Below are 26,489 nucleotides of genomic sequence, written 5' to 3'. Positions count from 1 at the left end.
TATGGTGATATAAAAATAATCAAAATGTCATAAATCATTTCATTTATAATTAATTCCTCTACCCGAAGACATGACCCTCCTGCTGTGGGTAATCAAGCAAAAAAAAAAAAAAAGATAAAACAAGTGGGCTCGTCCGTGCGTTAGCCTAAAGACCAGCTTAATTTAGCAAAACAATAATTTCAGGGACAATGCAAGTTACAGGTTAACGTTTTTTTCCTTCTGTGAGTTTTTAAAATGACACTCCTTCCCATCCAACTTTAAAACCAGACCAAAAAAAAAGTCCTAATAATTATTAATGTTAATAATAATATAGTCAACCCACAACAATCAAAACGCGTTAAAATATTGTCCCTGTTTTTTTAATTAATAGATAACAAATGAGATTTCAGTGATATTTTGACCACTCAAATTAGGAAATGTCCCCGGTTTCCATTTCAGAAATCTGGTCACTTTATTGTGGACTAAAAGACAAATGAATCCCAGCTAACAGGTTTTGCAGCTGCAGTAGTAAAACTACATTCGAAGGAGTCTGCATAATACATAAATGTATAACTAATGGAGCTGAAACAGCAGGTGATAGCACACAAATAAATAATGTGTAAAATAATTTTCACATATACATTTTTTTTCAGATATGACAGAGCAAAGCATAAAAAATCAACAAGCTGGCTGCAAATATATATTAGCCTACAATATTATATATATTTTATAATGTTTATTTATATAATATGTCAATTAAATACAAGAATTAGCTATATTTATAAAAATGTCATGAACATGAATATGTAACAATAGTACAGTCTTGTATTAGAAGATCCCACCAGCAGGAGGCACTAGTAGACTGCAAAACAATTTAGCTTTCTGACAGCAGCAAGACCCGAGTTATTTCAATTTCCCTTCAAAATTCACTCTATTTGTACTACAACTTGATTAAGCGCAGGTGCAATTTATTCACTGTGTAAGGGATGCCCCTTCTTAAAGGAGCATGTTGGTTTGATGAAAATCAGCGAGTGGACATCTATTCCCTTTGGTCAATGTGGCTCCACTATTAAGTCTTTCAACTCTCATTAATAATTTAGTTCAGATGTTCGTCATTCAAAACCTACAATATTGGCAAATGAGATCAAGTATAGCACACCTAGACGAAGAATAAATAATTAATAACTGCTGATAATCTTCAAAGATAAACTAAAAAAGAAAGCTGTAAATGCTTCTACTCACAGGACTGTAGCCTATGTAATGGCAACTGGCATCAGAGGTATGAGGGAAGAAGGCTATAAATAATTATGTATCTCACACAAAGGAGTTCTTTATCAAAGAAGACGTCTTTCACACTCTAGGGTTCACAGCCCAGACGAGCAATTTCGTCTAATAGGAAGTCTACATCCTCCCTCTGGGTGGCTGGGTTGGAGAAAACACAACGGAAGAAATTCACTTTGTCTTCCAGAGGTTGATAGCCAATCATTGTGAATCCTTCCTCCATCATCTTTGTCTTGATTTTTGGAGCCACCTGTGGGAATTCATAATGTCAGCTTGTAAAGCCTCGAGCAGATAATGGGAACAGGCCCGTGATCACTAAATGGAGACGGATGTGTCTTCCTTCATTTAAGAAATGAAAAGAGCTTAATTTCTTGACTGACCATGTGAAGTTCTCTGTCTCGCTCTGGGCCTGGAGGAATGCTTTGCACTCGTTTTGGGAGATACCAAAAGCAGACATTACTGTGTTCAGGCTGAAATTATAACACAGGAAATATGAAATCACAGAGCTTAAAGAAAGCATAAAGAACGTTTACAGAAACATGGCACTCACTTTTCCTTTGAAGACGAGCTGAAAATCTGTTCTTCTCTTGAGCTTGTAGTAAAGATACTCTGCATTTTCCAGGCAGTGGTTGACCTGTGCTTCAAAACCCTCGGACCCCTACAAAAAATGTCTTCAACATTTAGTTTTTCTGTATAAGATCATTTCAAATTATCTTATGAACTCTGATGAAATGCTGCCTGTCGAGACAAAGGTGGTATGCATCAGAGTTTAGGACACAGTTAGTGCTTTTCTTCTTCTTTTCCCTATGAGTCGTGACAGACTAAAATAATAATATAATATACTGGTGTGGACTGGAGCTGCCTTCTGGTGTATCCCAGAGCCTGGTAAATGTTGCATTATTTAAGGCATTTTCAGTAAACAATAAGGCTCTGTTTTTATCGGACATTATCGCAGATAGAGAACTGGACTGTTTTAACTGAAACATGGCACAAACAAAAATGTTCTTCTTCTTTTTAACTTCTTTTTAACAGATCACTCCAGAAGGCTAACGGCAACCTACAATTTAAAGGGGTCATGAACTGGCTTTTTTATTTTTTTTATACTGTTGTCTGAGGTCAACTTATGACGTTTGTGTGGTTTTTACATTCAAAAACATCATAATGAATAAGTAATAGGCTATTTTCTGCCTTGGTTTTGAGGCTCTCTGAAAAACGGTCGGTTTTGATGGGCGTTCCGCACTAAAGACTTAAGGATGTAAATGACTACGGCTAGGATTGGATACGATTTGCATATTTAATGAGCTTCAGCTCCCCTGTCAGTACACGTGAGAAATTGTTTTGAAAGCGTGTGGGAAAACGCTCACAGGGCTCGAAAAATATCTTTATCGAACAAACACAATGATTCATCAGTGATCATCAGTGAATATAACCGCAAACCGTGCGCACACACACACACACACACACACACACACACACACACACACACACACACACACACACACACACACACACACACACACACACACACACACACACACACACACACACACACACACACACACACACACACACACACACACACACACACACACACACACACACACACACACACACACACACACACACACACACACACACACACCAACAATTTTGAGCCCTATGAAAGAATATGAGGTTGAGCCCCCTACTGCACCCATTCCGCACCAAACATACAAGCCAACCTATCCAAAATCTTTGGGCCCTATTTTAACGATCTAAGCGCATGGTCTGAAGCTCATGGCGAAGATACACTTAGGGCGTGTCTGAATCCCCTTTTCTCAACTTAACAATGGAAAAAATTGTCCCCTGAATTGGTGCATGGTCAAAAAGGGTTGTCCCTAGTCTCTTAATGAGTCATGGGTGTGTTTTGGGCATAACGTGCAATAAACCAATCACTTATCTCTCTTTCCCTTTAAAAGCCATTTGTGCTTGTGGCGGATTCATATTTACATGGCGGAATTTGCGAGTGGAAAGAGTGTAAAGGGTGTATGATAGGGTCCTTAGTCTGCAATTTAATAATATTGACCTATTTTTGCCAGAAATGCAAAAATAAGCTGTAATTTTGTTTGTAACTCTTTGGTAGATTATACATTTAGAATTTCTATTACATACTGTTAGTACTGTTACGACTAATAAAACCGATCTCTGGGGGGCCCAAAAATGCGTGTGCCCTTAGAATTGTCCTGACCACCGCCAATTGCAACAGTGCAATACTAACACATAAAAAAACATGTTTTACTCACATAAGTGTGTTGCACCGTTCCTGTCAGATCCAATATAGAAGGCACAACATTGTGTTTTAATCTCAATATGTCTTCAAATCCAGTCTCGACCTCTATCTTGTTTACAATCGATTCCGCGGTGAAATGAAGCAAACAAACGCAATGTCTTACGCACGTGAGCTGGAACCGGCATCGTTTAGCTCCACTAGCCCATGGGCGGGCTTGAGGCGGTGCTTCAGCATCCTATTAAGTCAGTGGTCGACATATTGTGAGAGCTCTCGTTTTCTGGGCCTGGTGTCTATAAAAGCTTTTCTTTGACTAAGGCCTAGTCCACACGTACACGGGTATTTTTTATAACCAGAGTTTTTCCTCCTCCGTTTTAAAAAACATTCGCGTCCCCACAAGCTCGGTTTAAAACAAATCTCTGTCCACATGAAAACACAAAACCACGCTATGATTGGCTGCCTGATTTCCACATGGGTCCCATGCACTGATGGATACCATGGGCTCAGTAAAACCCTTCTAAGTTTATTTTGGACTCAGTGACTGGTAACTGTACACAGGGGCCAAGTGGACTGTAGCTTCACACACTTGCCTTACTATGTTGTATTATTGCTTTCTGGCGCCTCTGTTCTGCAATACAATGAGATAACTGCGCATGAATCTGTATACATTTGATAAGCGCTGTTAGCAGAGTTATTAAAAGCTACATCCGCCATTGCATAGACTCCACTCATGTAAACAAAAGCGATAACGGCGCACAATCTGACATCAGACAAAGGAGAGAACGGCGCACATTTTGACTTAACAAGCCAAAATCTCCGGTTTCACCATCTACATGACAACGCTGTAACCGGAGTTTCTAAAAATCTTCACCCTGGTAGGAGTTTTCAAAAAAGTCTGGTTTCAGTGACCGGATACTTGATTTTGCGTGTGGACGAACAGCCAAACCGCATAGAAAAAGCTGCGTTTTTGAAAATACCCGTGTTCGTGTGGAAAGGGCCTGACAAGGACGTTTTCAGCTCTGAAACTTACAGGATATTCCTATATCACGTGGAACTTTTATTTACCAAAGGTTCAAAGAAAAGATGATTTCTCAATTCATCACCCTTTTAAAGCAGCACTAGGTAGGTTTTGCTCTCGGGGTCCCCCTACAGTTGGGAAACAGTATTGTCCTCTACTACTGTCGTAAACTCTGTCATTCAACATCAGGGGATGCATCGCACGTGCATTTATTGACATGACAACCATGATAGCCCTGAACACTGCAGGAGGAGTTCACATGCAGGTGTTCTGCTCATAGATGGTTCTGCTTGCGTCGCGTGTGAAATGTCTTCATCCCAGGTAACGTTACAGTGGCATATGTTTCAGCATGTCATATGAATATCATTTCATGGGTTTTCTTTTTTTTTCAAAAGCCAAATGATCGCGATGCTCACGTTTACAAGCCAGCGTCATTATAGTAGCCTAGTCTATTGGTTACCGTTTTACAGAATCTATATGATACTTCAATTCAATGTTTGAGTGGTAGGTAATAACCATATATCGTCAATATTATAATATCAAGCTACCATAGATGAATCTGCAAATTTGAAAAATCGATTTGCATTATAGCTTGAGGCAAGACAAATAAACCAATATCACAGACATGTTAGGTATCCTAAAATATGATTTTGTACGTCTTACGTATTTACTTGCAAGAATGTAGCCCCTCCTCCTTCAGCTCACGCCAACGAGCAAACGCTGGCCCAATGTTGATCCTCGTCCTGCCTTTAATCCGATCACTTTCTCGTTTCCTCTTTTTGCTTTCCTCCGACAAAACCTTTGCTTTCTTTTTTTTCTGTGCTGCTTCGGCCATGACTATAACATTCGGCAAACAAATGATAGTTGGGCTCGCACGTCTGAATTTAAGGAAGAGGGTAGTGGTGGTGGAAGTGACGTATATGCCGTAAAGCAGTCGAATTTTGTAGTTCTTTTTTTTCTCGGGTTACTACCCGAAACCCGAAGTTTAAAGGTCCCATGGCATGGCATTTTTCTATTATTTTATAGTGTTTCCTGAGGTGTACTTATATTGTTAGTATGATTTTTACATCATAAAATGTCATAATTTAGAAATAAAAGGCATTTTGTCTATACTGCTGTTTGCCCTGTGGCTGACTGCCCTGTTTCAAGAGGCGTTTCTGCTGTGAGACTTCAGTAAAAACGCCCACTGTTGTGATTGGCTGACATCTTTGCATTTAATATGAGCGGAGGGGGCGTGGTTTAACGAGGTCTACGACGCACGAGCTGCTGCCAGAGAGACGGATGGACCTCATCAGTTCTCTCAGCATGTCTCAGTTCAGGGTGAACTGTTGTAGTTACAAGAATATACTTCAGGTTATTAGTTTATTTCTAGTCGGAGGGGCTGTCACTCATGTCAGAAAGTTAGTAACTTTAGTAAATTATGGATCAGCGCTGACTCGAGACGCGAACCGTTTAGAACGATTCAGTCCGATTTGGTGAACTGGTTCGGTTCACTAAAAAGAACCGATTCAAAAGAATGATTTGTTCGCGAACCGGGCATCACGGAGATGGAGCGATTGCTAACAAAGTTATTTATAGTAACTACTGAGTTGTGAGAGCGCTGTCTGTCAGCGCGAGTTTATTGTGTTTGTATCTGAGAGTTCTGAATAAACACGAGTCCCAGTCACGCCGACCCCGTCTTCATCATTATTCTACCAACTTTGTAACACATGCAATGTACCATTACAGCGAGATGAACGAGTTAGTAAGTTTGATTAAAGCATTATTTCTAGATATGTTCCAATCATATGAAAAGCGTCAATGACGCGCATTGAGTAACTTACACAGCGCAAACAAAGACACAACAGCAGTAATCGAATGTAATCCAGTTTATTGTGGGGAAAGCTGGCTAGCCTAGCCGTATACCCTCACGCTTACCCTCCTTCTGCTTAATCTCACGCTGCGTTTGGTGCCTCCGCTGTGGGCCAGATGCAGTACTGGGGGTCGGGGATGTTGAAGGCCGAGCTTCGGCGTGCGTGAGGTTTATTTCTAAAGATGTGGCTCTGCCGATGTTAAGCAGAAACTCCCGACTGTATGCACATTTATGAACAGATAGACGCCACGAGGACGTACAAAAACACTGACTCACAAGATAGAAAACACTGTTCTGTCGGGAGAGAGAGAAGCCGCAGTGTGTGCACGAATAATAAATAATTAGCTACACATAAGAAATCACTGATCACAGATCAGAAGGAACTGAAAAAAGACTTCTGTTTTCATTTGTACATCCAAACAAACACTGAGAAACTGCCAGCATTCACTCGTTCACAACCCATGATCTCTCGAGCGTTTGCATGGGCGTGCCAGATTCTCTGGGCGGAGGAAAGGGAGGAAACCGTTCCTGCTTGGACGTCAAACCAGGAGACTTCAGGATTGGCTAGTCTGGCCTGTCATTTTCTCAAAGGCAGAGAAAGACAGCCAGAACTCGGTTTTACACCGATCAACATTTCTATCCACTTGGGGACAATATTCAGGCTAGGGGAACTCATATTAATGTTGAAATACCTCATAAAATGAAAATTTCATGCCATGGGACCTTTAAAAGTATGATTAAAAACGATACAGACCCCGTCAGGCAATGGCAGACGTGTCATTCAACCTATTGTAAGTCGATGTATCATCACAAGAGTCTTGAAAATATATTATAAAGGTTGAAAAGTTACCTAGTGCTGCTTTAACATCAGCACTGTGTTTGTACCACAGTTTACGTAATTTACTTCATTCCTTGTGTTGAGTCTTTCTCCACCTAAGCAATTATAATGGCTACAGTCTATAGACCACCAAAGCTTAGAACAGAGTTTGCTGACCTGCTGTCAAAGGCCCCATTTACACTGCATGGTTCAAGTGACCCAATTCCGATTTTTCCCTCTCATGTGGCACAGATCGGATATGACATGTGAACGTGTAAGCAGCTAAAAAAAAAAAACGATTCAGGCCTCACTCATATGTGGTAATAAATCCGTTATGACTCGGATACGTGCATTTGCGTCTGCCATGTAAGCAGTCAAATTGGAAATGCGAGTCGTACGTCATTGAAAAAGGGACAGAGGCGAATGACGTCAACTGAGCTGGACACGAACTGCGATCACATGACAATAATGGCACGATGGAAGACGAAGGTACGACATTGGCTGCGTCTGTAAACCTAGGCAGCTGATTCGTTGCCTCGCTACTTTATCAGACAATGGCTTGAAAGGCAGCGTTTTGTGCATGAAGGCACCTCACGAAACTAATTTCGGACAGATGTCTTAGGCAGTGTAACCGTTTAATGATCTACAGCAAAATAGAGAGAGCTTTGGTGAGAACTAAACAAATAAAAAAAACTTACATTTACACACAAATCGACCAGCAAACGCAACTTTCGGATGCCATCTTTTTTTTCCAGCTCAACTGTCACAGAATGGAAAGCACAGGATTGTGGGATATCAAAGGCAGCGAAGGATACAAATATGCGATGAAAATCGATCAGATGAAGGTATCTCTGGAGACAGGAAGCGAAGCGAACATTAGATTCGGACGTGCCTTGGTGCCTTCCTACCCTGAAATGTGTCCTCCGAAGGCAGCATTTTCCAGGTTTCGGACGCAGCCACAGACACAGTGGAGTAATGTGGAGGTTTCATGTCTTTTAAGCCTTTGGGGTGAAGACACTGTACAGTATAATCATTTTGTCTGCATCCATTGCGTCCATTGCATATCGCGCCATTTTACTTCCTTTTCCTGGTCAGAACGTCTTGGGCTGTTTCGCCAGTGTATAGTGTAAATGCAAATATTGGATACGGGTCGCTTTTAACCCTCTGGGGTTCTTCATTTATGGGTCACACTCAGGGCCTTCGGGTCAAAAATGACCCGGAGGGCGGGATTAAGATAAAAAAAGATTTGAGTAAAATCAATGAAATATATTTTTGTTCAATAATATTTATTTATTTTCTTTTTTGGTCTTTTGAGATAATTGTATGGTTAATAATGAATATTTATGCAATAATTATGACCCATTTTTTCCCATTGAATATAATAAAAAAATAATATATATATTCTTTTTATTTTTTATTAAAGCTGTATTTCATTTTAGAGTCAAGCCTAGGCCTCATGAAAGCAATTTTTTAAATGAGATCGGTGCCATCTGGTGGACACATTGAGCATTTTTAATCACACAATAGCACATTTTCATCACTATAGTGGATCTTGCGTTTTATAAAAAAATTACAAAAATTGTAGCTTCATCAGATTGGTCCAAAACTTGGTGACTTTATTGGTACTTGGTATATGAACACCCAAAAAAATAAAAAAAATTGGGAACAGGATTTGAAAAGTCTAAGTGGTCGTAAAAAAAATAGTCACATTCAGGACCTTCTGGTCAAAAATGACCCCCATAGGAAATGAATGGGAAATTAGTTTTTTTCTGCATACAATCTACAAATCAGCCAGGATTTGTAAAAAACATATGAAAACATTTTTAGAGTTTTTTTGTGCATACAATCTACAAATCAGCCAGGATGCAGAAAAAAAGGACTCAACAGTGAAGGGGTGAATCTCTAAAACATCAAGAGTGCAAAACAGACAAAAAAACTCACACACACACACACACACACACACTTATACACACAAAAACACACGCACACACAAATTAATGCGTGCCATTCCAAAAGCTAATTGTGTTTTTGTGTGTGTGTGTGTGAGTTTTTTGTCTGTTTTGCACTCTTGATGTTTTAGAGATTCACCCCTTCACTGTTGAGTCCTTTTTTTCTGCATCCTGGCTGATTTGTAGATTGTATGCACAAAAAAACTTTTTTTTTTCATATTTTTGCCAATTTCCCATTCATTTCCTATGGGGGTCATTTTTGACCCGAAGACCCTGAGTGTGACTATTTTTTTTACGACCACTTAGACTTTTCAAATCCTGTCCCCAATTTTTTTGTGTGTTCATATACCAAGTACCAATAAAGTCACCAAGTTCCGTACCATTCCGATGAAGCTACGATTTTTAACATTAAAAAAAAAAAAAAATTGGGTCAGAAATGACCGAAGACCCCAAGAGGTTTAAAAGTTGATGTAAGCGGGTCGTCAAAAAAATCGGATATAGTCACCAAATCGGAATTGTGCATCTAGACCTGCAGTGTAAATGCGGCCAAAGTGAATCCTTTTGTTTTTACTTGATTGTTTTTCTCAACTCACAAAAAAGGTCATACTTTGGAACAAGGTTTCCTCAAATCCAGCCCTGTAGGGCCACTGTCCTGCAGAGCTCAAACCATGATCAAATTCACCTACCTGCAATTTTCTAGTAACTCTGAAGACCTTGACTAGCTTGTTCAGGTGTGTTTGACTAGGATTGGAACTAAACAATGGCCCTCCAGGACCGGATTTGAGGAACCCTGCTTTAGACCTTGTGATTGCAAATGATTCACTTGTGTCTCAGCTGTCCTCTGTTGATTTGGGTCTCTCTGACCATCTGGCGATCTTTTTTTAATCTGGAATTGCCTCTTCCTCGTACATCATCTTCACACATTGTTAATTTCTGTAAATGGAAACCAATTAATCAGGTAGATTTAGCAGACTCTGTTATTTCCTCTTTATATGGTCTTTTGTCAGCTCCTCTTGAAGACATGAGGTGCTTGCCTCTAATTTGCCTAGTTACTCTGGCACATCCTTCTCTAATTTTCCTCAAATTGACTCCGAGTTGCTAAGTAGGGAGGTTTCGCGTATGAAAGCCACCACTTGCACAATTGATCCCCTCCCTATAAGCTTATTTAAACCTTGTTTGAACTCTTTGTGCCTGGTTGTTCGCATTATAAATTACTTTTTGAACACCGGTGTTGTGCCAGCAGCATTGAAAACTTACCTTCGCCTTCCACATGAGCCACAGTTTAAAGATGTCCACATGCCGTCCGCACTGAATGCTTTTGTCCCCCGTGTCATAGGTCACGTCATAGTGCTTGTCAGGTTGGAAGAGATACTCAGCACAGAGCTGATTACACTCCTGCAGGAGGCCCTGGGGACAACACATGACCTTTACATACCCTTGGTTTTCAACCTCCTCAAGCATCAAGGACTGTTTACTGCCTGTGGTGGCAGTGAAGCTTCTTGACAAAGACTCCAAAAAAAAGATTTGCAAGAATGTTCCTAGTGCGACACTTAAGAAGTTCTCAAATATTTTCTTACAAACATCTTTTGTTTCTTCTTAAGCTTTGGGTGTTATTTGATTGAAAGGCGGGTATTGCTAAAGGCTCAATGAACGACAAACACCTCCCGTGTTTTTGCCTGTATCATAGAAAAAAGGTGTCAAAATTGTTCCTTTAGGAGTACAACAACTTGTCACTGCATGGGGCAGTACCTTTAAAGGACATCTTTGTACCTTTTTTTGTACTCCTAGAAGGTTCATATTAGTACCTTAGAGTACAAATACGTACCTTAAGATATACGATGAATCTTTCTGTGGTATAAAATATATATATATACAAATATGTCCTTTTAAGGTACTGCCCCAGTGACAAGCTGTTGTACCCCTAAAGGTACAATTTTTACACCTTTTTTCTCTGTGTTATCATAAGCACTCAGACTATTTTCGTCACAACTGGTTTAACGGGAGTTTTTAATGCACCGTGTCAAGTTAAAATAGTTATTTTATAAGAGCCTGTCTCAAGATGCATCGGTACTTCCCATTCATTTGCACTCCGTCTTTCTTCTGCTCTTTCAGATTACCGTATCTGTGCTGCCTCACTAGTTCTAGCTAGAGCGAACGCAACATGTATATGCATGTATCACTCTAGTGATTATAATGATCGATCTGTGTACGATCACTTACATCTGGTACTAGTAATATGTATTATATGTAGCGTGTGTTATGTTGCAGTGCTTAATCTTTGAAACAACCCAATAAATGCATTGAATATCTTATCTTTGGGGATTTAAGACAGGTTGGAGGTTATCCTAACTTGAAGAAGTTATTTACGATTATTTTCAAGAACATTCTTTTCCGGAATATGAAAGCTTCTTAAATGTTGTCTTAGAAATTATTCTTATCTTTTTTCTTAAGTTAGAAAACAAGAAGAAAATAGCAGTTAAGAAGAATTTTATTCTTAAAGGGATAGTTCACCTCACTTCATAAAATTAAGGTTGAACCGTTGGAGTCCATGGACTATTTTAATGATGTTTTTACTACTTAATTAAATAGCTGTCTATGGAGAGGTCAGAGAGCTCTCGGATTACATCAAAAATATCTTCATTCGTGTTCTGAAGATCAACGAAGGTCTCATGGGTTTGGAACGACATGAGGTTGAGTAATTAAAGGCAGAATTTTCATCTTTGGGTGAACTAACCCAATGTTTTGCGCTACTGGAATAGAAGTTCTGATTGTCTTGCTTGCTCTGTGGTCTGTATATTTATTTTCTGATATTGAAATTGACATCCAAACGTGCCTCATGGAACTTGAGGGAAAATACAACCATTACAAAAGGCTTACCGAGGCAAGACACTATATCAATCAACAATACATAATTTTGGACAGGATCATTTGTGTAATCATGGATATTTCACTAAAACTGAAACTAAACAATATATATTTTTTATCACTTGTAATTAAATAAAGTTAGTTTAATTTGATTTACTAAAATAACTTAAACTAAAATTTTATTAAATAATTAATACAAACTATAAAAGGCATAAAAAACTATTAATAAATGACAAAAACTTATTCAAAATACTAATAAAAACTATAATAGTATCTCAATGATAGCTACAAAAACAACACTGGTGAAAATGACTTGCTGCTATATACATTTATGTTATGCAGCTTCTGCAGAGCAGTAATACATATAACAATATATGGATTTCATACCTCTTTATTTATCTTATAGGCCTTTATTTATTTGTTTAAGCTTAATGTCATAGATTAAACTGTCCATCTCATCTCACCTTTCTCTTCACTAGAATGGCTGAGCACTGCAGTGGGACTCCCATCATCTTGTGCGGATTCCAGGTCACAGAATGGGCTCTGGTTGAAAGCATATGAATAGCATGATAATGTTAGTTGTTAAAAGAACTCACCAATTTAAAGTATACATTTAAAGCATAAAATGATTTTTGAAAGTGGAGGCGAAATCCATTAGACTGAAACTTTTATCAGTTTGATGTGCACTAGGAGCAATAATTGCGGGTTCTGACCAACCATCAGTACAAAATAAATGTAAGTATGTTTTTAGGCACACGGGAGTTATATGCTTTAATACTGCCTCAGAGTAAATGTCAATGTGCTTTCACCACACACTTTTTGCAGCTAAAACTGTAGAGACATTTCTTGAATTACCCCTCAGAACACCAAATGTAGTGCCAATGAAGGCAGCACTTTGTGTCGATTAAAAGAAAATGGAAGGATGTTGAAGAAGCATCCAGAGAATCGACTGCTGACATTTAAGGTAGATAGAGCAGCCCATGCTATAGCATTACCCAATACGATTTAAAAGTAACTAGAGATTTCAGTTTTTTAGTGGATAAACAGGAACGTGAACGGGTAAATACTAAACAGTTATATATATACATATATATATATATTCTAATACGCCACACGTAAATGTACCACACGTACATTTACTTACATTTTCATACACACTAAAAGGTACAATACTGACGTATTGACAGCACTAAAACGTACAATTTTGATGTATTGACAGCACTAAAATGTAAATTATTTACTTATCCATGTGTGAACGTGTAACGTTACCAATTCCCATGTATAAATATTAAAATCATGGCAATTCAATTGTCATATCAATACATGTTTTCAGTCACATTTATTAAATGCATTTTACTAATCCAACAGGATAGTGGTTAACAGATCAGTGGGCGAGGCCATAAACAAAGGGGTGTTTTCCACTGCGTTACCTGATTTGTCCACGTCACAGTGTGGGTATACTAGTGTGGGGTCGGTTGAAGGGGATCATTTTCATTGCGTGATTTATAAACACCCATCAGTTTGAAAACACCATATTCTCTGTGGAACAAAAGTGGGCGTTTCTAAATTTGTGGGTGTTTTCAAACTAATGGGTGTTTATAAACTATGCAATGAAAATGATACCCTTCACCCAACCCCACCCCTAAACCCTACCCACACTTTGATATGGGAAAAGCAAGTAACGCAGTGAAAAACGCCCTCTGTTTATGGCGTCGCCCACTGATCTAGTAACTCCTATTACTATCCTGCAGAGACGGCCTTCACTTACATTTTGCTCTGTACCTCATAAAAAACTATTATATACCACCAGAGAGGACTGCGACTGCAACACATCGTCATTTGAACTACTTTTGGTACCGCTTTTGACATTTTCACAATAAATAAATGATTGTGATTACACTTGTCTATCTATTATGCTTTTATTTATAACAGTACATAGTTTTAATAAATGGTTATGGGCAGTGTTGGGGGTAACGCATTACAAGTAACTTGAGTTACGTAATAATATTACTTTTTCCGAGTAACTAGTAAAGTAACGCATTACTTTTCAAATTTACAACAAAATATCTGAGTTACTTTTTCACATTAATTTGACTGACAGCTCTCCTGCCCCCATGTTGAGAAAAATAAGTGGGTTGTGTGTAAACATGAGGGTTATTGTAGTTCCAGACTAAATGTGAGCATTTATTTATCTCACTTGCACAATAAAGATTCTGTACTCCTCAAAATGATTAAAATCAGTCAAATGCAAAATCAGAATACTAGGCAAACCTCCAATAATTTAATGTTAAATAAAACAACTATTTTTATGCATAATCTACCTTTATATTTAATTTACCAATGTCTTGCTGTTGACCTTTGATTATGAAAATTACTAGATTTTTTTGTTTTTATTGATAAAACTTTTTTCTCCTGCATCCTATTCTACCATTATCCAGAATGGCAGCAGAGCTGTTCATGCGTGAATCTGCATTTTTACCTCAGCCTGGGGCTTATTATTTCAATTTTGGTATGAAGAGGTTTTTACCGTTGCACAAAAATATACAATTTTTGTTATAAACAAAAACAAGCCCAGCCCAGGTGAGAAAAAGTAACGCAAAAGTAAAGTAACGCATTACTTTTCTTAAAAAGTAACTAAGTAACTCAATTAGTTACTTTTTAAGGGAGTAACGCAATATTGTAATGCATTACTTTTCAAAGTAACTTTCCCCAACACATGGTTATGGGTTTAGAGCATAAGTTGGTAAGTGTAGTATTAGCCGTTCAAAATATATTTTTAATGCTAAATTGTTTTTTGACACATTTCTGTCCATTATGTTTTATTCTCTTTATATTCTGTATAAAATGGGTATGTTTAGGTTTAGGGGTAGTGTTAAGGGATCTTACATTAATCTATAAAATGGTAAAAGGGAAATTATACAGATATCTTTATGATATATATAAAAAAGATTTGAATCTTTACTCGTAAGATTCGTAAATATTTTACGTTTTTTAGCTGTAAAAATGTAATAATGCTACTTACGTAATAATGCCAATACGTCCATATTCTACGTTTTAGCACTTCGCCAAACGTACAAAAACGTATGTTTTGTCTTTTTGAAAGTTACGTATTAATACCTACAATGAGACCAGGGGCAAGTCACGTTCAAACAGGTTTTCAGGTTGAACGACATGTTTCCTGTATATATATTATATATTCCATATATTATATAACATTATATAATGGTAAATATTTCAATATCATAGCACAACAACAGTGATCAGTAATAATGATAACCCTAATACTCACAATAAAAATAATAAGGACATATTGGATTATCCTTCACCTGAAATGTCTTTTCATCCTGAAATGCGAGGCAAATGTTGGATCACAATAATAAGGGACCACAAATCCCTTCACTCGATTGGGATATTCTCTTTTAATCTGGGCGGCAAGGGCAGTGACTGTAACATTGAACGTATTTTGTAGTATTAAACACGTATTCAGGCTCTGAAAATTCTTCAAAAAGAACACAAAGAACGGCCTTCTCAGCTGCCATAGATAGTTGCAACTTTTGTGTCATCAGAACAGGCTATTCAACGCAGCACCGTTTCCGTTTAAAAAATGTTTTGCAACGTTTTGTCGGGGCTGAACGCAGCCCAGGCTGGAAGATCTTGATTAGCAGGTTCAGGTGTGTTTAATTAAGGTTAAAGCTAAATTCTGCAGGACAGTGGCCCTCCAGGAAATGCTCTGACACCCCTGTTCTGTTCTAATATCTATATTATAATTTTTCTAATATTTTGCTATTCATTAATAAAGACAGTGAGATCAGAAAATGTCACAAGCTGTGCATATAGTCTCTTCATTATTGTTCGGTGGCACACAGCAAATCTGCAAGTGTCAATAAATCTATCTAACTCTCTTTGAGTTAGACATTGCTTATGCTTATCTATACTGATAGCATGTAAGACAAATGATACTCCATTGCCCAGTCAACATTTAGCACATTTAGATGAGGCTTTTATTAAAAGCAATTTGTGCTGCACTCAAGGTATACATTTTACCACCGATTTTTCTGGTGAATCAAACCCATGACCTTGGCGTTTCTAGTGCTAGTCACTGAGCAACAGGAACCCATTATACAATCAAAATGATTGATGTAGGTTACCTTTCAATTCCTTGCATTTTCATACGATGTTTGTTTGACAGAAGCAAGCCTCCACCCCAAGCAGCCTAAATGAAGTGAGAGCATTAAAGCACTGCATCATTTTGACTATATTAAATACAATCTACATAATAATAATAATAAACATTTACATCCACATGCATCCATAGGCCATGTCGCTCACAAATGTCTGCTATTTCATTCAGAGGGTCAAATGCTCCATAGACTGTGGTTCCTGCAGTTGCATTGACATAGAATGGGACCAGACCCTGCAGACAGAAAACAGGCATTTTTATATAATCATTCACTGAGCCGACACATTTTCACATGAATAGATGTGAGGTTGATCTGAATATCAGCACATTCGCCTGTAGGTCTCAAGGCAGGCGCGCAAGGTCCTGGCTATTGGGGTATAGTCTTGAAAATGTTTTCAATCTCTTTTTTGTTTTACTTTATGTGTGCACTGTAGCAATTAAAATTTCAATGGCAGTTAAACATGTTATTTAATATGCCATGGTTGATCATTTAGGGGGAAAAAGTACAAAACAAAAAAAAAACATTCATGACCATTTAGCATATATATCGATAAGTCGTATACAGTATATATACAGTATATATATATATATTATGCCTGTTATATACATACAGTACATGTAAATATTTCTTAAATATGTACATGAAGGCATGTGTATTTATATATACATAATTATACACCGTACAAACACACATATATTATGTAAACTTGAACTTTTATTTTGGATGCAATTAATCGTGATTAATCGATTGTCCAGCACTACTATATATATATATATATATATATATATATATATATATATATATATATATATATATATATATATATATATATATATATATATATATATATATATATATATATATATATATATTCAAAATATTCAAACAAATAAACCCCTCATTTTGTTGCTTTGCATGTAAAGCTTGCTTTTTAAAGTGGTAGAACAGGTATTTATTTTCAAACGAATCTTTTGGTGATGCACCTATGTCGCAGTAACCTGGTTCCCACATTTTGTGCATATTGTTGTTGGCAATAATGACAACATGGAGAGATACATCTCACTGAAGGGCTATTAAATAGGATACATTACTACTGATTTGATAAGTTTTTTTAAGCTTAACTTTAATGTTAATGTTTGATTTTAGATTCCAGCCTATTTTGAGCAAATTTAACAAACATATCATTTAACTGGGATAACTTTGTGTGGGATAACCACATTTCACATTTCTAAAATGGACCATGTCACAAGTTGATATCTGGTAGGCTACTACAGCACACTCTCAGAAAAAAAGGTACAGTGCTGTCACTGGGGCGGTACCCTAAGGTACAAAAGTGAAAAGGTACATCTTTTTACCTTACTCACCCCTAAATGGTACATATTAGTACCTTAAAAGGTATCAGTACTTTAAGAGTGCATATTAGTACCTTAAAGGTACCTATTAGTACCTTTTCGGTTTTGTAACTTAGGGTACCGCCCCAGTGACAGCACCTTACCTTTTTTTCTGACAGCACGGCTGTGAAGTATCACATCCTAAAAGACATTGATTTTGAGTAATCTGCATTTTAGACACAATATGGCCAGTTATACTAACTACAGACAGATTAGCAGAGTGATACAAAGTGCTATTATATGAAATTTGTGTTATCTGTAAATGACGGGAACCGGAAACAAACTTGTTTCATATTGAATATTTAGCTCAATATCAGCTCATTTTACCAACCTTAGACTTTGCTGCATCAATGCTGGAGTTCAGTTCTGATGTGATCATCTTACCCCTCAAAGAGAGACACCAGCACGTTTTATTCATCTCGCTAAACTGGAAACACTGCAAATAATGAACTTATGATTCCGTCCACCAATCTTACCTTTCATCACATCTGACGAGTATAACATTTTCAGAGCCGATGCCGAGAACTGCTGCAGACTTCTTGATAGAATAATGACTCTAATAAGGAAAGCGGATGTTAAACATGCAAAGGCAAACAGCTAACATGATCTGACCTTTTGGTTTACCATAACAAGATATGAAATATTTAAATTAATGAAAGTCTATCAGGACTTTAAAAAAAACTGCTGTGACACGTAACGTCTGACCTCCCAATCAGTGGGTCAGGAAGTAATGGCTGAAATGTGTTGTGCTATGCGTTTCATTGAGTAAGTGAAACTGTCACAGCACGCCTGCTGAAAGTGGAGGTAACAATAATGAGATCATGTACGTGCGCGGAGGTGAACAGCACCAGGCGAGGTATGGCAGACATCCCGTGGGTCTTCACTGCTGGAAAGAGATGAAACCTAGCCAACAGCACACTGTACAGATTGGACATGGTGCCTCCTGCAGAAAAAGCCATTAGCTGTTTAATGCAGTACTAATGATGGAAAAGTTCCAATTTTCATTTTTCAAAACACAAATATGAATGCTTCATGTATTTTTGTGCTTTCAGCTTGTTACCAGGACAAAAGATGCCATCTCCATCTTCCTCTGGCCATCCAATAATTGTATGCATTTTTCTCAGAACTACCTCCTCCATGAGTATAAAAACTGGGGATATTTCATAAGTGAACCTGTAAGCAGAGAAGAACTCAGACTCAGACATGCTCTGATGAACTGCACAAGAAATAGAGGAGAATAGAGGATTTTTGAAAGTCCACATGGAAATGGAAATTCATTTTTTAAATACATCTTAAAGGTCCCATGGCATGGATTTTTTATTTTATTTTATAATGTATTCTGAGGTGTACTTATATTGTTAGTAGGATTTTTACATCATAAAATGTCATAATTTAGAAATAAAAGGCATTTTTTCTATACTGATGTTTGCCCTGTGGCTGAATGCCCTGTTTCAAGGGGCGTGTCTGCTGTGAGACTTCAGTAAAAACGTCCACTGTTGTGATTGGCTGACATCTTTGCATTTGAAATGAGCGGAGGGGGCGTGGTTTAACGAGGTCTATGAGGCACAAGGCTGTGCCAGAGAGATGGATGTCACATTAGTTCTCTCAGCACGTCTCAGTTCAGTGAACTGTTGTAGTTACTAGCATATACTTCAGGTTATTCGTTTATTTCTAGTCGGAAGGACTGTCACTCATGTCAGAAAGTTAGTAACTTTAGTAAATGATGAATCAGCGCTGACTCCAGACGCGAACCGTTTAGAACGATTCAGTCCGATTTGGTGAACTGGTTCGACCGGTTCACTAAAAAGAACCGGTTCAAAAGAACGATTCGTTCGCGGACCAGACATCAATGGACCAGAGATGGAGCGATTGCTAACAAAGTTATATTGTTCCTACGGAGTTATGAGAGCGCTGTCAGCGTAAGTTTAGTTTGTTTGTATCTGAGAGTTCTGAATAAACACGAGTCCCAGTCACGCCGAGCCCGCCTCTCTCCTTATTACCAACTTTGTAACACATGTAATGTTCCATTACAGGAGATGAACGAATTAGCTACACATCAGAAATCACTGATCACAGATCAGAAACTGAAAAAAGACAGTGAAAAAACACTGAGAAACTGCCAGTATTCACTCGTTCACAAGCCATGATCTCTCAAGGACAAACAAATATGGCGCTCGCATGGGCGTGCCAAATTCTCTGGGCGGAGGAAAGGGAGGTAACCATTCCTGTTATGACGTCATAACAGGAAAATTCAAGATCAACTCGTCTGGGCTGTCATTTTCTCAAAGGCAGAGAAAGACAGCCAGAACTCGGTTTACACCGATCAAAATTTCTAGCCAGTTGGGGACAATATTCAGGCTAGGGGAACTTATATTAATGTCGAAAAACCTCATAAAATAAAAATGTCATGCCATGGGACCTTTAATGACCCTATTACGAACAATACATTTGTTTGTTTGTTTTAAATCAAAATGTCATATATGCCATGATTCTCCAATCATTTAGTCCACCTAAAACTCACCCCTTTCTCAATATACTGCAATACATTCAGATCTCAACAAATGATGGATTCCAAGTCCCCTACATTTTTTTCTTTTTCAATAATCCATTTCACTCAGATCTTGTGATGGATATGTCATAATACGATATAAATGATCTGTCACTACTTCTGTTACATGGTGACATTGATAATAACATTTCACTTGAAAAAAAATACATCTTAGATTATCAAACGTTTGGGTTTTGTAGGATTTTTTTAAAGAAATCTCTTATCTAACCAAGTCTGCATTTATTTGATCAAAAATACAATTTAAATAACTGTCTATTTTAATATATTTTCAAATGCAATTTATGTGTTCAAAGCTTAATTTCTTAGCATCATTACTCCAATATTCAGTTTCACATAATCATTCAGAAATCATTCTGCTGCTGAAGAAACAATTCTAATTATCAATGTTTGAAACTGTGAAACATGTTTTCAGGATTCTTTGAAATGCTTTTTCCATGCATTTATTTGAAATAATATTTTGTATCATAATAAATATCCTTACTGCCACTGTCACTGAATAAGTAGTTTCTTTAAAAAAACGTCCTTCGGATGAGACATTAAACCGAGGTCCTGACTCTCTGTGGTCATTAAAAATCCCAGAATGTACTTCGATAAAGAGTAGGGGTGGAACCCCGGCATCCTGGCCAAATTTGCCCATTGGCCCCTGTCCATCATGGCCTCCTATTCATCTCCATATATATATATATATATATATATATATATATATATATATATATATATATATATATATATATATATATATATATATATATATATATATATATATATATATATATATATATATATATATATATATAGTGGGGAGAACAAGTATGATACACTGCCAATTTTGCAGGTTTGCCAACTTACAAAGCATTTAGAAGTCTGTAATTTTTATCATAGGTACATTTCAACTGTGAGTGATGGAATCTAAATCCAGAAAATCACATTGTATGATTTTTAAATAATTCATTTGTATTTTATTGCATGGCATAAGTATTTGATCACCTAACAAACAGTAAGAATTCCGGCTCTCACAGACCTGTTAGTTTTTCTTTAAGAAGCCCTCCTGTTCTCCACTCATTACCTGTATTAACTACACCTGTTTGAACTCGTTACCTGTATAAAAGACACCTGTCCACACACTCAATCAAACAAACAGACTCAAACCTCTCCACAATGGCCAAGACCAGAGAGCTGTGTAAGGACATCAGGGATAAATTGTAGAGGTTGCAGAAGGCTGGGATGGGCTACAGGACAATAGGCAAGCTGCTTGGTGAGAAGGCAACAACTGTTGGTGCAATTATTAGAAAATGGAAGAAGTTCAAGATGACGGTCAATCTCCCTCGGTCTGGGGCACCATGCAAGATCTCACCTCGTGGGGCATTAATGATCATTAGGAAGGTGAGGGATCAGCCCAGAACTACACGGCAGGACCTGGTCAATGATCTGAAGAGAGCTGGGACCACAGTCTCAAAGAAAACCATTTATAACACACTATGCTGTCATGGATTAAAATCCTGCAGTGCACGCAAGGTCCCCCTGCTCAAGCCAGCGCATTTCCAGGCCCGTCTGAAGTTTGCCAATGAACATCTGGATGATCCAGAGGAGGAATGGGAGAAGGACATGCGGTCTGATGAGACAAAAATAGAGCTTTTTGGTCTAAACTCCACTCGCCGTGTTTGGAGGAAGAAGAAGGATGAGTACAACCCCAAGAACACCATCCCAACCGTGAAGCATGGAGGTGGAAACATCATTCTTTGGGGATGCTTTTCTGCAAAGGGGACAGGACGACTGCACCGTATTGAGGGGAGGATGGATAGGGCCATGTATCGCGAGATCTTGGCCAACAACCTCCTTCCCTCAGTAAGAGCATTGAAGATGGGTCATGGCTGTGTCTTCCAGCATGACAACGACCCAAAATACACAGCTAGGGCAACTAAGGAGTGGCTCCGTAAGAAGCAAGGTCCTAGCCAGTCTCCAGACCTGAACCCAATAGAAAATATTTGGAGGGAGCTGAAAGTCCGTATTGCCCAGCGACAGCCCCAAAACCTGAAGGATCTGGAGAAGGTCTGTATGGAGGAGTGGGCCAAAATCCCTGCTGCATGTGTGCAAACCTGGTCATGAACTACAGGAAATGTATGATCTTTGTAATTGCAAACAAAGGTTTCTGTACCAAATATTCAGTTCTGCTTTTCTGATGTATCAAATACTTATGTCATGCAATAAAATGCAAATTAATTACTTAAAAATCATATAATTTGATTTTCTAGATTTTAGTTTTAGATTCCGTCTCTCACAGTTGAAGAGTACCTATGATCAAGATTACAGACTTCTACATGCTTTGTAAGTGGGCAAACCTGCAAAATCGGCAGTGTATCAAATACTTGTTATCCCCACTGTATATACAATTGGCTTCATCACTCTGTCTCCTCTCCACCAATCAGCTGGTGTGTGGTGGGCATTCTGGCACAAAATGGCTACCGTTGCATCATCCAGGTGGATCCAGGAGGAGATGCCCCCCTACTATATGTAAAGTGCTTTGAGTGCTAGAAAAGCGCTATATAAATGTACCAAATTATTAAAAAACACAAAAATCTTAGTGCCCCCAAACTTTTGAACAGTAGTGTATCTCTAAACTGTGTAAATGAATGTCAATTACAAACATTTCATACACATGCGGACAGTAGTGGAGTCTTTTTACTCTGCTTAAGTAAATTTTTCAAGCGTCTTTCGAGTGTTTTTCTTTGGAAAAGGTTGACTTCACAAAATTTCAAAGCATAATGTCATACTTTTTACTGCCCTACGTTCCATATTGAATATCATTTAATACTTAATTACATAAAAAATGTAGTATTGTATACTTAATGTAAAAGTAATTCAAATTTTACTTGAGTACAAGTAAGAAAGTACTACATTTTTAATGGAATTAAGTATTGTAGGTAAAAAAAAACAAAAAAACAAAACAAATTTTACAAAGTGTTGAATTGGCTAGAAATGGACAATTACAATTTACGAATTCCCAAGAATCTCCAGTCGCACGTTTTCTCAGAAATGATAAAGGTGTGTTAAAATCGATGAATACAAGTGAACTATGTATGGCTGATTTGCTAACAGAACGATGCAGAAGAGAACATGACAGACATCGTCGGAGAGAAGAAAAGAAAGACAAACGGACATTCAAGGCCATCCGAAAGGATGGAGTCACTCAAAGCAGGACGAGCTTCCAGACGGAAACATTTGACTAGGTTAATTAGGCAGATGGAGAAAATGAACAAACGTATGATGGATGATATTAAACATATTGTGTTTGATAGTGACTTTAAATGCTCACATTGTGAAATGGTTAAGTTACGAGAGAAGTTTGGATCTCTGGACACCCAGGACCATCCAAACTTGCCTCGTAAATAAAACATGCTATTATTATTTCTCTTTAGATCTTAGAAGTGGATATATTTTAATAAAGAAATTATTATATTTCTTTGAATTTTAGAAGTGTATTTGTGTTTAGAGGATGAGGTCAAATGCACGGTAGTCTGTTTAACAGTTAAACTATTTGCAGACATGAGGGAGAGGGTGGGCTGAAGTTAAAGGTGTTAATCAGAGATAAGGCCATGACACGGGCAAATGTAAACCACACAAAGCTGCGGTTTCTATCAGCAACCTCTAAACTCTGAAAGACCTCACGCCTATACTGTATGTATGTACTAAGTATGTGTGCAAACTGTCCAGGGATCATGCTTACCATATTAGGAATTGCTTTAAGATTGTAACCGCCCCACGCAAACAGAAGATAAAGCAGGGTGCCGGGAGAAGATCGGGGCCATACCCCGGGTGAAGATTTTTACGCTGTTATTTCTTTTGTTGGAACTTTGTTAATTTTTTGAGTTTATTGTACTTTGTATTATTTTGAAACTTTCATTAAGTAAAATGGGGGAACCAATGTGGTGAACCTTATTATTCTTTGACCTGACTCAGAGTATTAATTTTTCCTCTTTTCTAAGTATTTGTATATCTAATAAATTAATAGAATAAATATACATTGAAAAGAATATTTAACCTGTCTAGTGCAACGGAATCCGAGACTGAGTGAGCTCAGGACTCTGCCGAGGACCTTTGATACTACATCTGATATGCCCAGGAAACAGGTGAGATCGCCCTCTTATTAATACATACAATAAAGGGCTTATCGGGAGTAGAGTATTAGGGAGTTACAGCGGTATAAAAATACAACAAAAGTAAAAATACTTCACTACTGTCCGCCTCTGCATATACCCTTTTTTCAGTTTTAATTATTCAAATATGAATGTTGAATAAATGAATGAGTCTCACATGTTTGTATTTGCAGTGGACGTCAACCATTCTCCTGCTAGACCAATGATGTCAAGTCCGGATGACAGCTGGTTGAAAAATCTTGGATGGCCTATAGCAACATTAAAGAACAACATTAACAAAAGCTTCCACTAAACGCAACTGTGTTATTTTGCTGGCTCTTGCCTGTTTTAACTCCATATTTCAGTGTGTCTCTGCAGTCCACCAGTAGCTGCTCCAGATTTTCCGGCTGGTCAGGGAGCTCAAGGCTGAATCCCTCCAGACCTTCCTTAAGCTGGTGAGGATAGTGAAAATCTAGAACTTTGGAGCTGCGGTTCAGGGATTTACTGATGTAGGCCAGCAAGATGTTTACCAGCTCCTGCAGGAAGAGCTTGGTTGCTTCCTCTCCCTCTTCAGCAGGAAGCAGATCTGAGCAAACACAAAATCCACGTCATTCTAACAAATGATTTGCGCTTCAGGCACAATCAACTGTTGGACTGTCAATCATGTATGTATGAAGGTTATAATTTACGTTCTACCTGCAATTCTTAGTCCCTTTCTACAGCAGCTTGTATCCCAGAGCAGTTGCAACACAGTTCTGTGGCTTAATTTGCATTTTGCATTTGAAAATGTAAATACATTTAAAAGCGCTCTTATTGGAAATCATTTGAATGCACCCCACGATAAAATATTTACTTTGTTAAAGTAGCCTAATTGCAGCAGAATTAAAAATGAATCTCTTGACATTAAATTAATATTTACACTTACTTTTTTTTCATGTAGCAAATGCTTTTATCCAAAACGGCTTAGAGTGAAAGTATACATATAGCATTGGAACAATATTTGAATAGATAATTGAATGTCAGACCACACAGAACGAACTGCTATTTGCACTTGATTTCTCTAAGTTTGAACATGTCTCAGTCAAAACATTCTTTGCATTTGGTATCAAACTGAAGAGAGAAAAATACCATTGTTATACTTGAAGGGGAAGCTCAGACATTTCGCCACCCTTTCATCGGAGTGTTTGCTGTACCTTTGCTGTGGATGCAGCTGAAGTCATGGGCTGCGTTCCCACTATCATATTTCAGGGCGTCATCAGTGTTTCCTACAGAACCTGTGTCCTGTTTGCTCTTGTCTAAATGCCGTCTATCAGCTTGTGTGAACTCCATAATGGAACTCCCTATAGAGACCTGCACACACATCAACATACCAGCTCAAACACCCACAGATACAGTCTTATTATTTTGTATAATTGTTGAATACATTTTTTCTTATACTTCAGATTTCAGAAGTTTTAGTAATATTGTTCTTTGTTTTCAATTTCTTTATTGAAAAAAAGTCAACTTTTTTAGTCAACTTCAACTTCATTCAACTGCCAAGGTAACATTTCTGCATTTTTTCAGTTTTTCATCTGATGTTTAGTGTACACTTGATTTTATCTCAGCTTTATTTCAATTAATGAAAATGTTTTTTTATTTAACAATAACAACACTGACACACACAGCTTCAACTAAAAATCTGTTGGTTTGATTTCAGCACAGTAAACAACCACTAACACCAATCACTGATTATATTAAAACAATTTACCGCAGATTCATATATTGTACAGTGTGATGAAATTAAAAGCATTGAATGGCATCAACAATCAACAATAAGTCAATGTAGTTTACCTTCTCATTGGCATCCACTGTTGTAGACTGGTAATATCTTGTCTGTGCCAAATGGCTTAAAGTTATGAAAGGTCCAGCCTCCACCCCAGGGTTGAAAATCAACCAACCTGCAGTCAAACTATAGGTGTGGTCATAGCGCACGACTTTCCATCCCAATGAAAGCAATGATATTACATAAGGATAAAAACACCCACGTTCTCATCACCTTTTCATCTCTCTCTTCTATTGTTAATTTATATGAATGTGCACATTCTCTGCACTGCCTCAACACAGACAGATGCTTAAGCATGAAAAAAGGGGGTTTATGTGAAGATGGCCAAATCTTGAAGCATTTAAGTGACAGTAGCTCTGCTCTTCA

The 26,489-nt window shown here is 37.8% G+C and overlaps 1 protein-coding gene across 1 annotated transcript; it reads right to left on the bottom strand.

The window, feature by feature from the left end:
- Positions 1 to 709: 709 nt before the first annotated feature.
- Positions 710 to 26,154, bottom strand: gad3 (glutamate decarboxylase 3). The gene is made up of 15 exons (XM_079820559.1): positions 26,132 to 26,154; positions 25,495 to 25,651; positions 24,645 to 24,887; positions 24,480 to 24,570; positions 18,660 to 18,772; positions 18,427 to 18,542; positions 18,076 to 18,155; positions 17,931 to 17,985; positions 16,325 to 16,441; positions 16,176 to 16,240; positions 12,492 to 12,570; positions 10,420 to 10,569; positions 1,811 to 1,918; positions 1,641 to 1,730; positions 710 to 1,510 (listed from the first exon to the last, which is right to left on the bottom strand). The coding sequence occupies exons 2-15, from the start codon at positions 25,628 to 25,630 to the stop codon at positions 1,337 to 1,339; spliced, it is 1,617 nt and encodes a 538-aa protein (XP_079676685.1). The 5' UTR covers positions 25,631 to 25,651; positions 26,132 to 26,154; the 3' UTR covers positions 710 to 1,336.
- Between the last annotated feature and the right edge of the window lie 335 nt (positions 26,155 to 26,489).

The sequence above is a fragment of the Gobio gobio genome (genome assembly GCF_949357685.1).
Source record: "Gobio gobio genome assembly, chromosome: 6".
NCBI lineage: Eukaryota > Metazoa > Chordata > Actinopteri > Cypriniformes > Gobionidae > Gobio > Gobio gobio.
This window is presented reverse-complemented; position numbering and strand designations above follow the sequence as displayed.

What these genes read in the sequence shown, in the direction of transcription:
- gad3 (XM_079820559.1), bottom strand. Translation starts at nt 25,630, where the DNA reads ATGGAGTTCACACAAGCTGATAGACGGCATTTAGACAAGAGCAAACAG. An exon ending in AGATGGCATCTTTTGTCCTG is followed by an intron (nt 18,543 to 18,659) that starts GTAACAAGCTGA and finishes CTTTTTCTGCAG; the next exon opens with GAGGCACCATGTCCAATCTG. An exon ending in GCCTATGGATGCATGTGGAT is followed by an intron (nt 16,241 to 16,324) that starts GTAAATGTTTAT and finishes CACTTCATTTAG; the next exon opens with GCTGCTTGGGGTGGAGGCTT.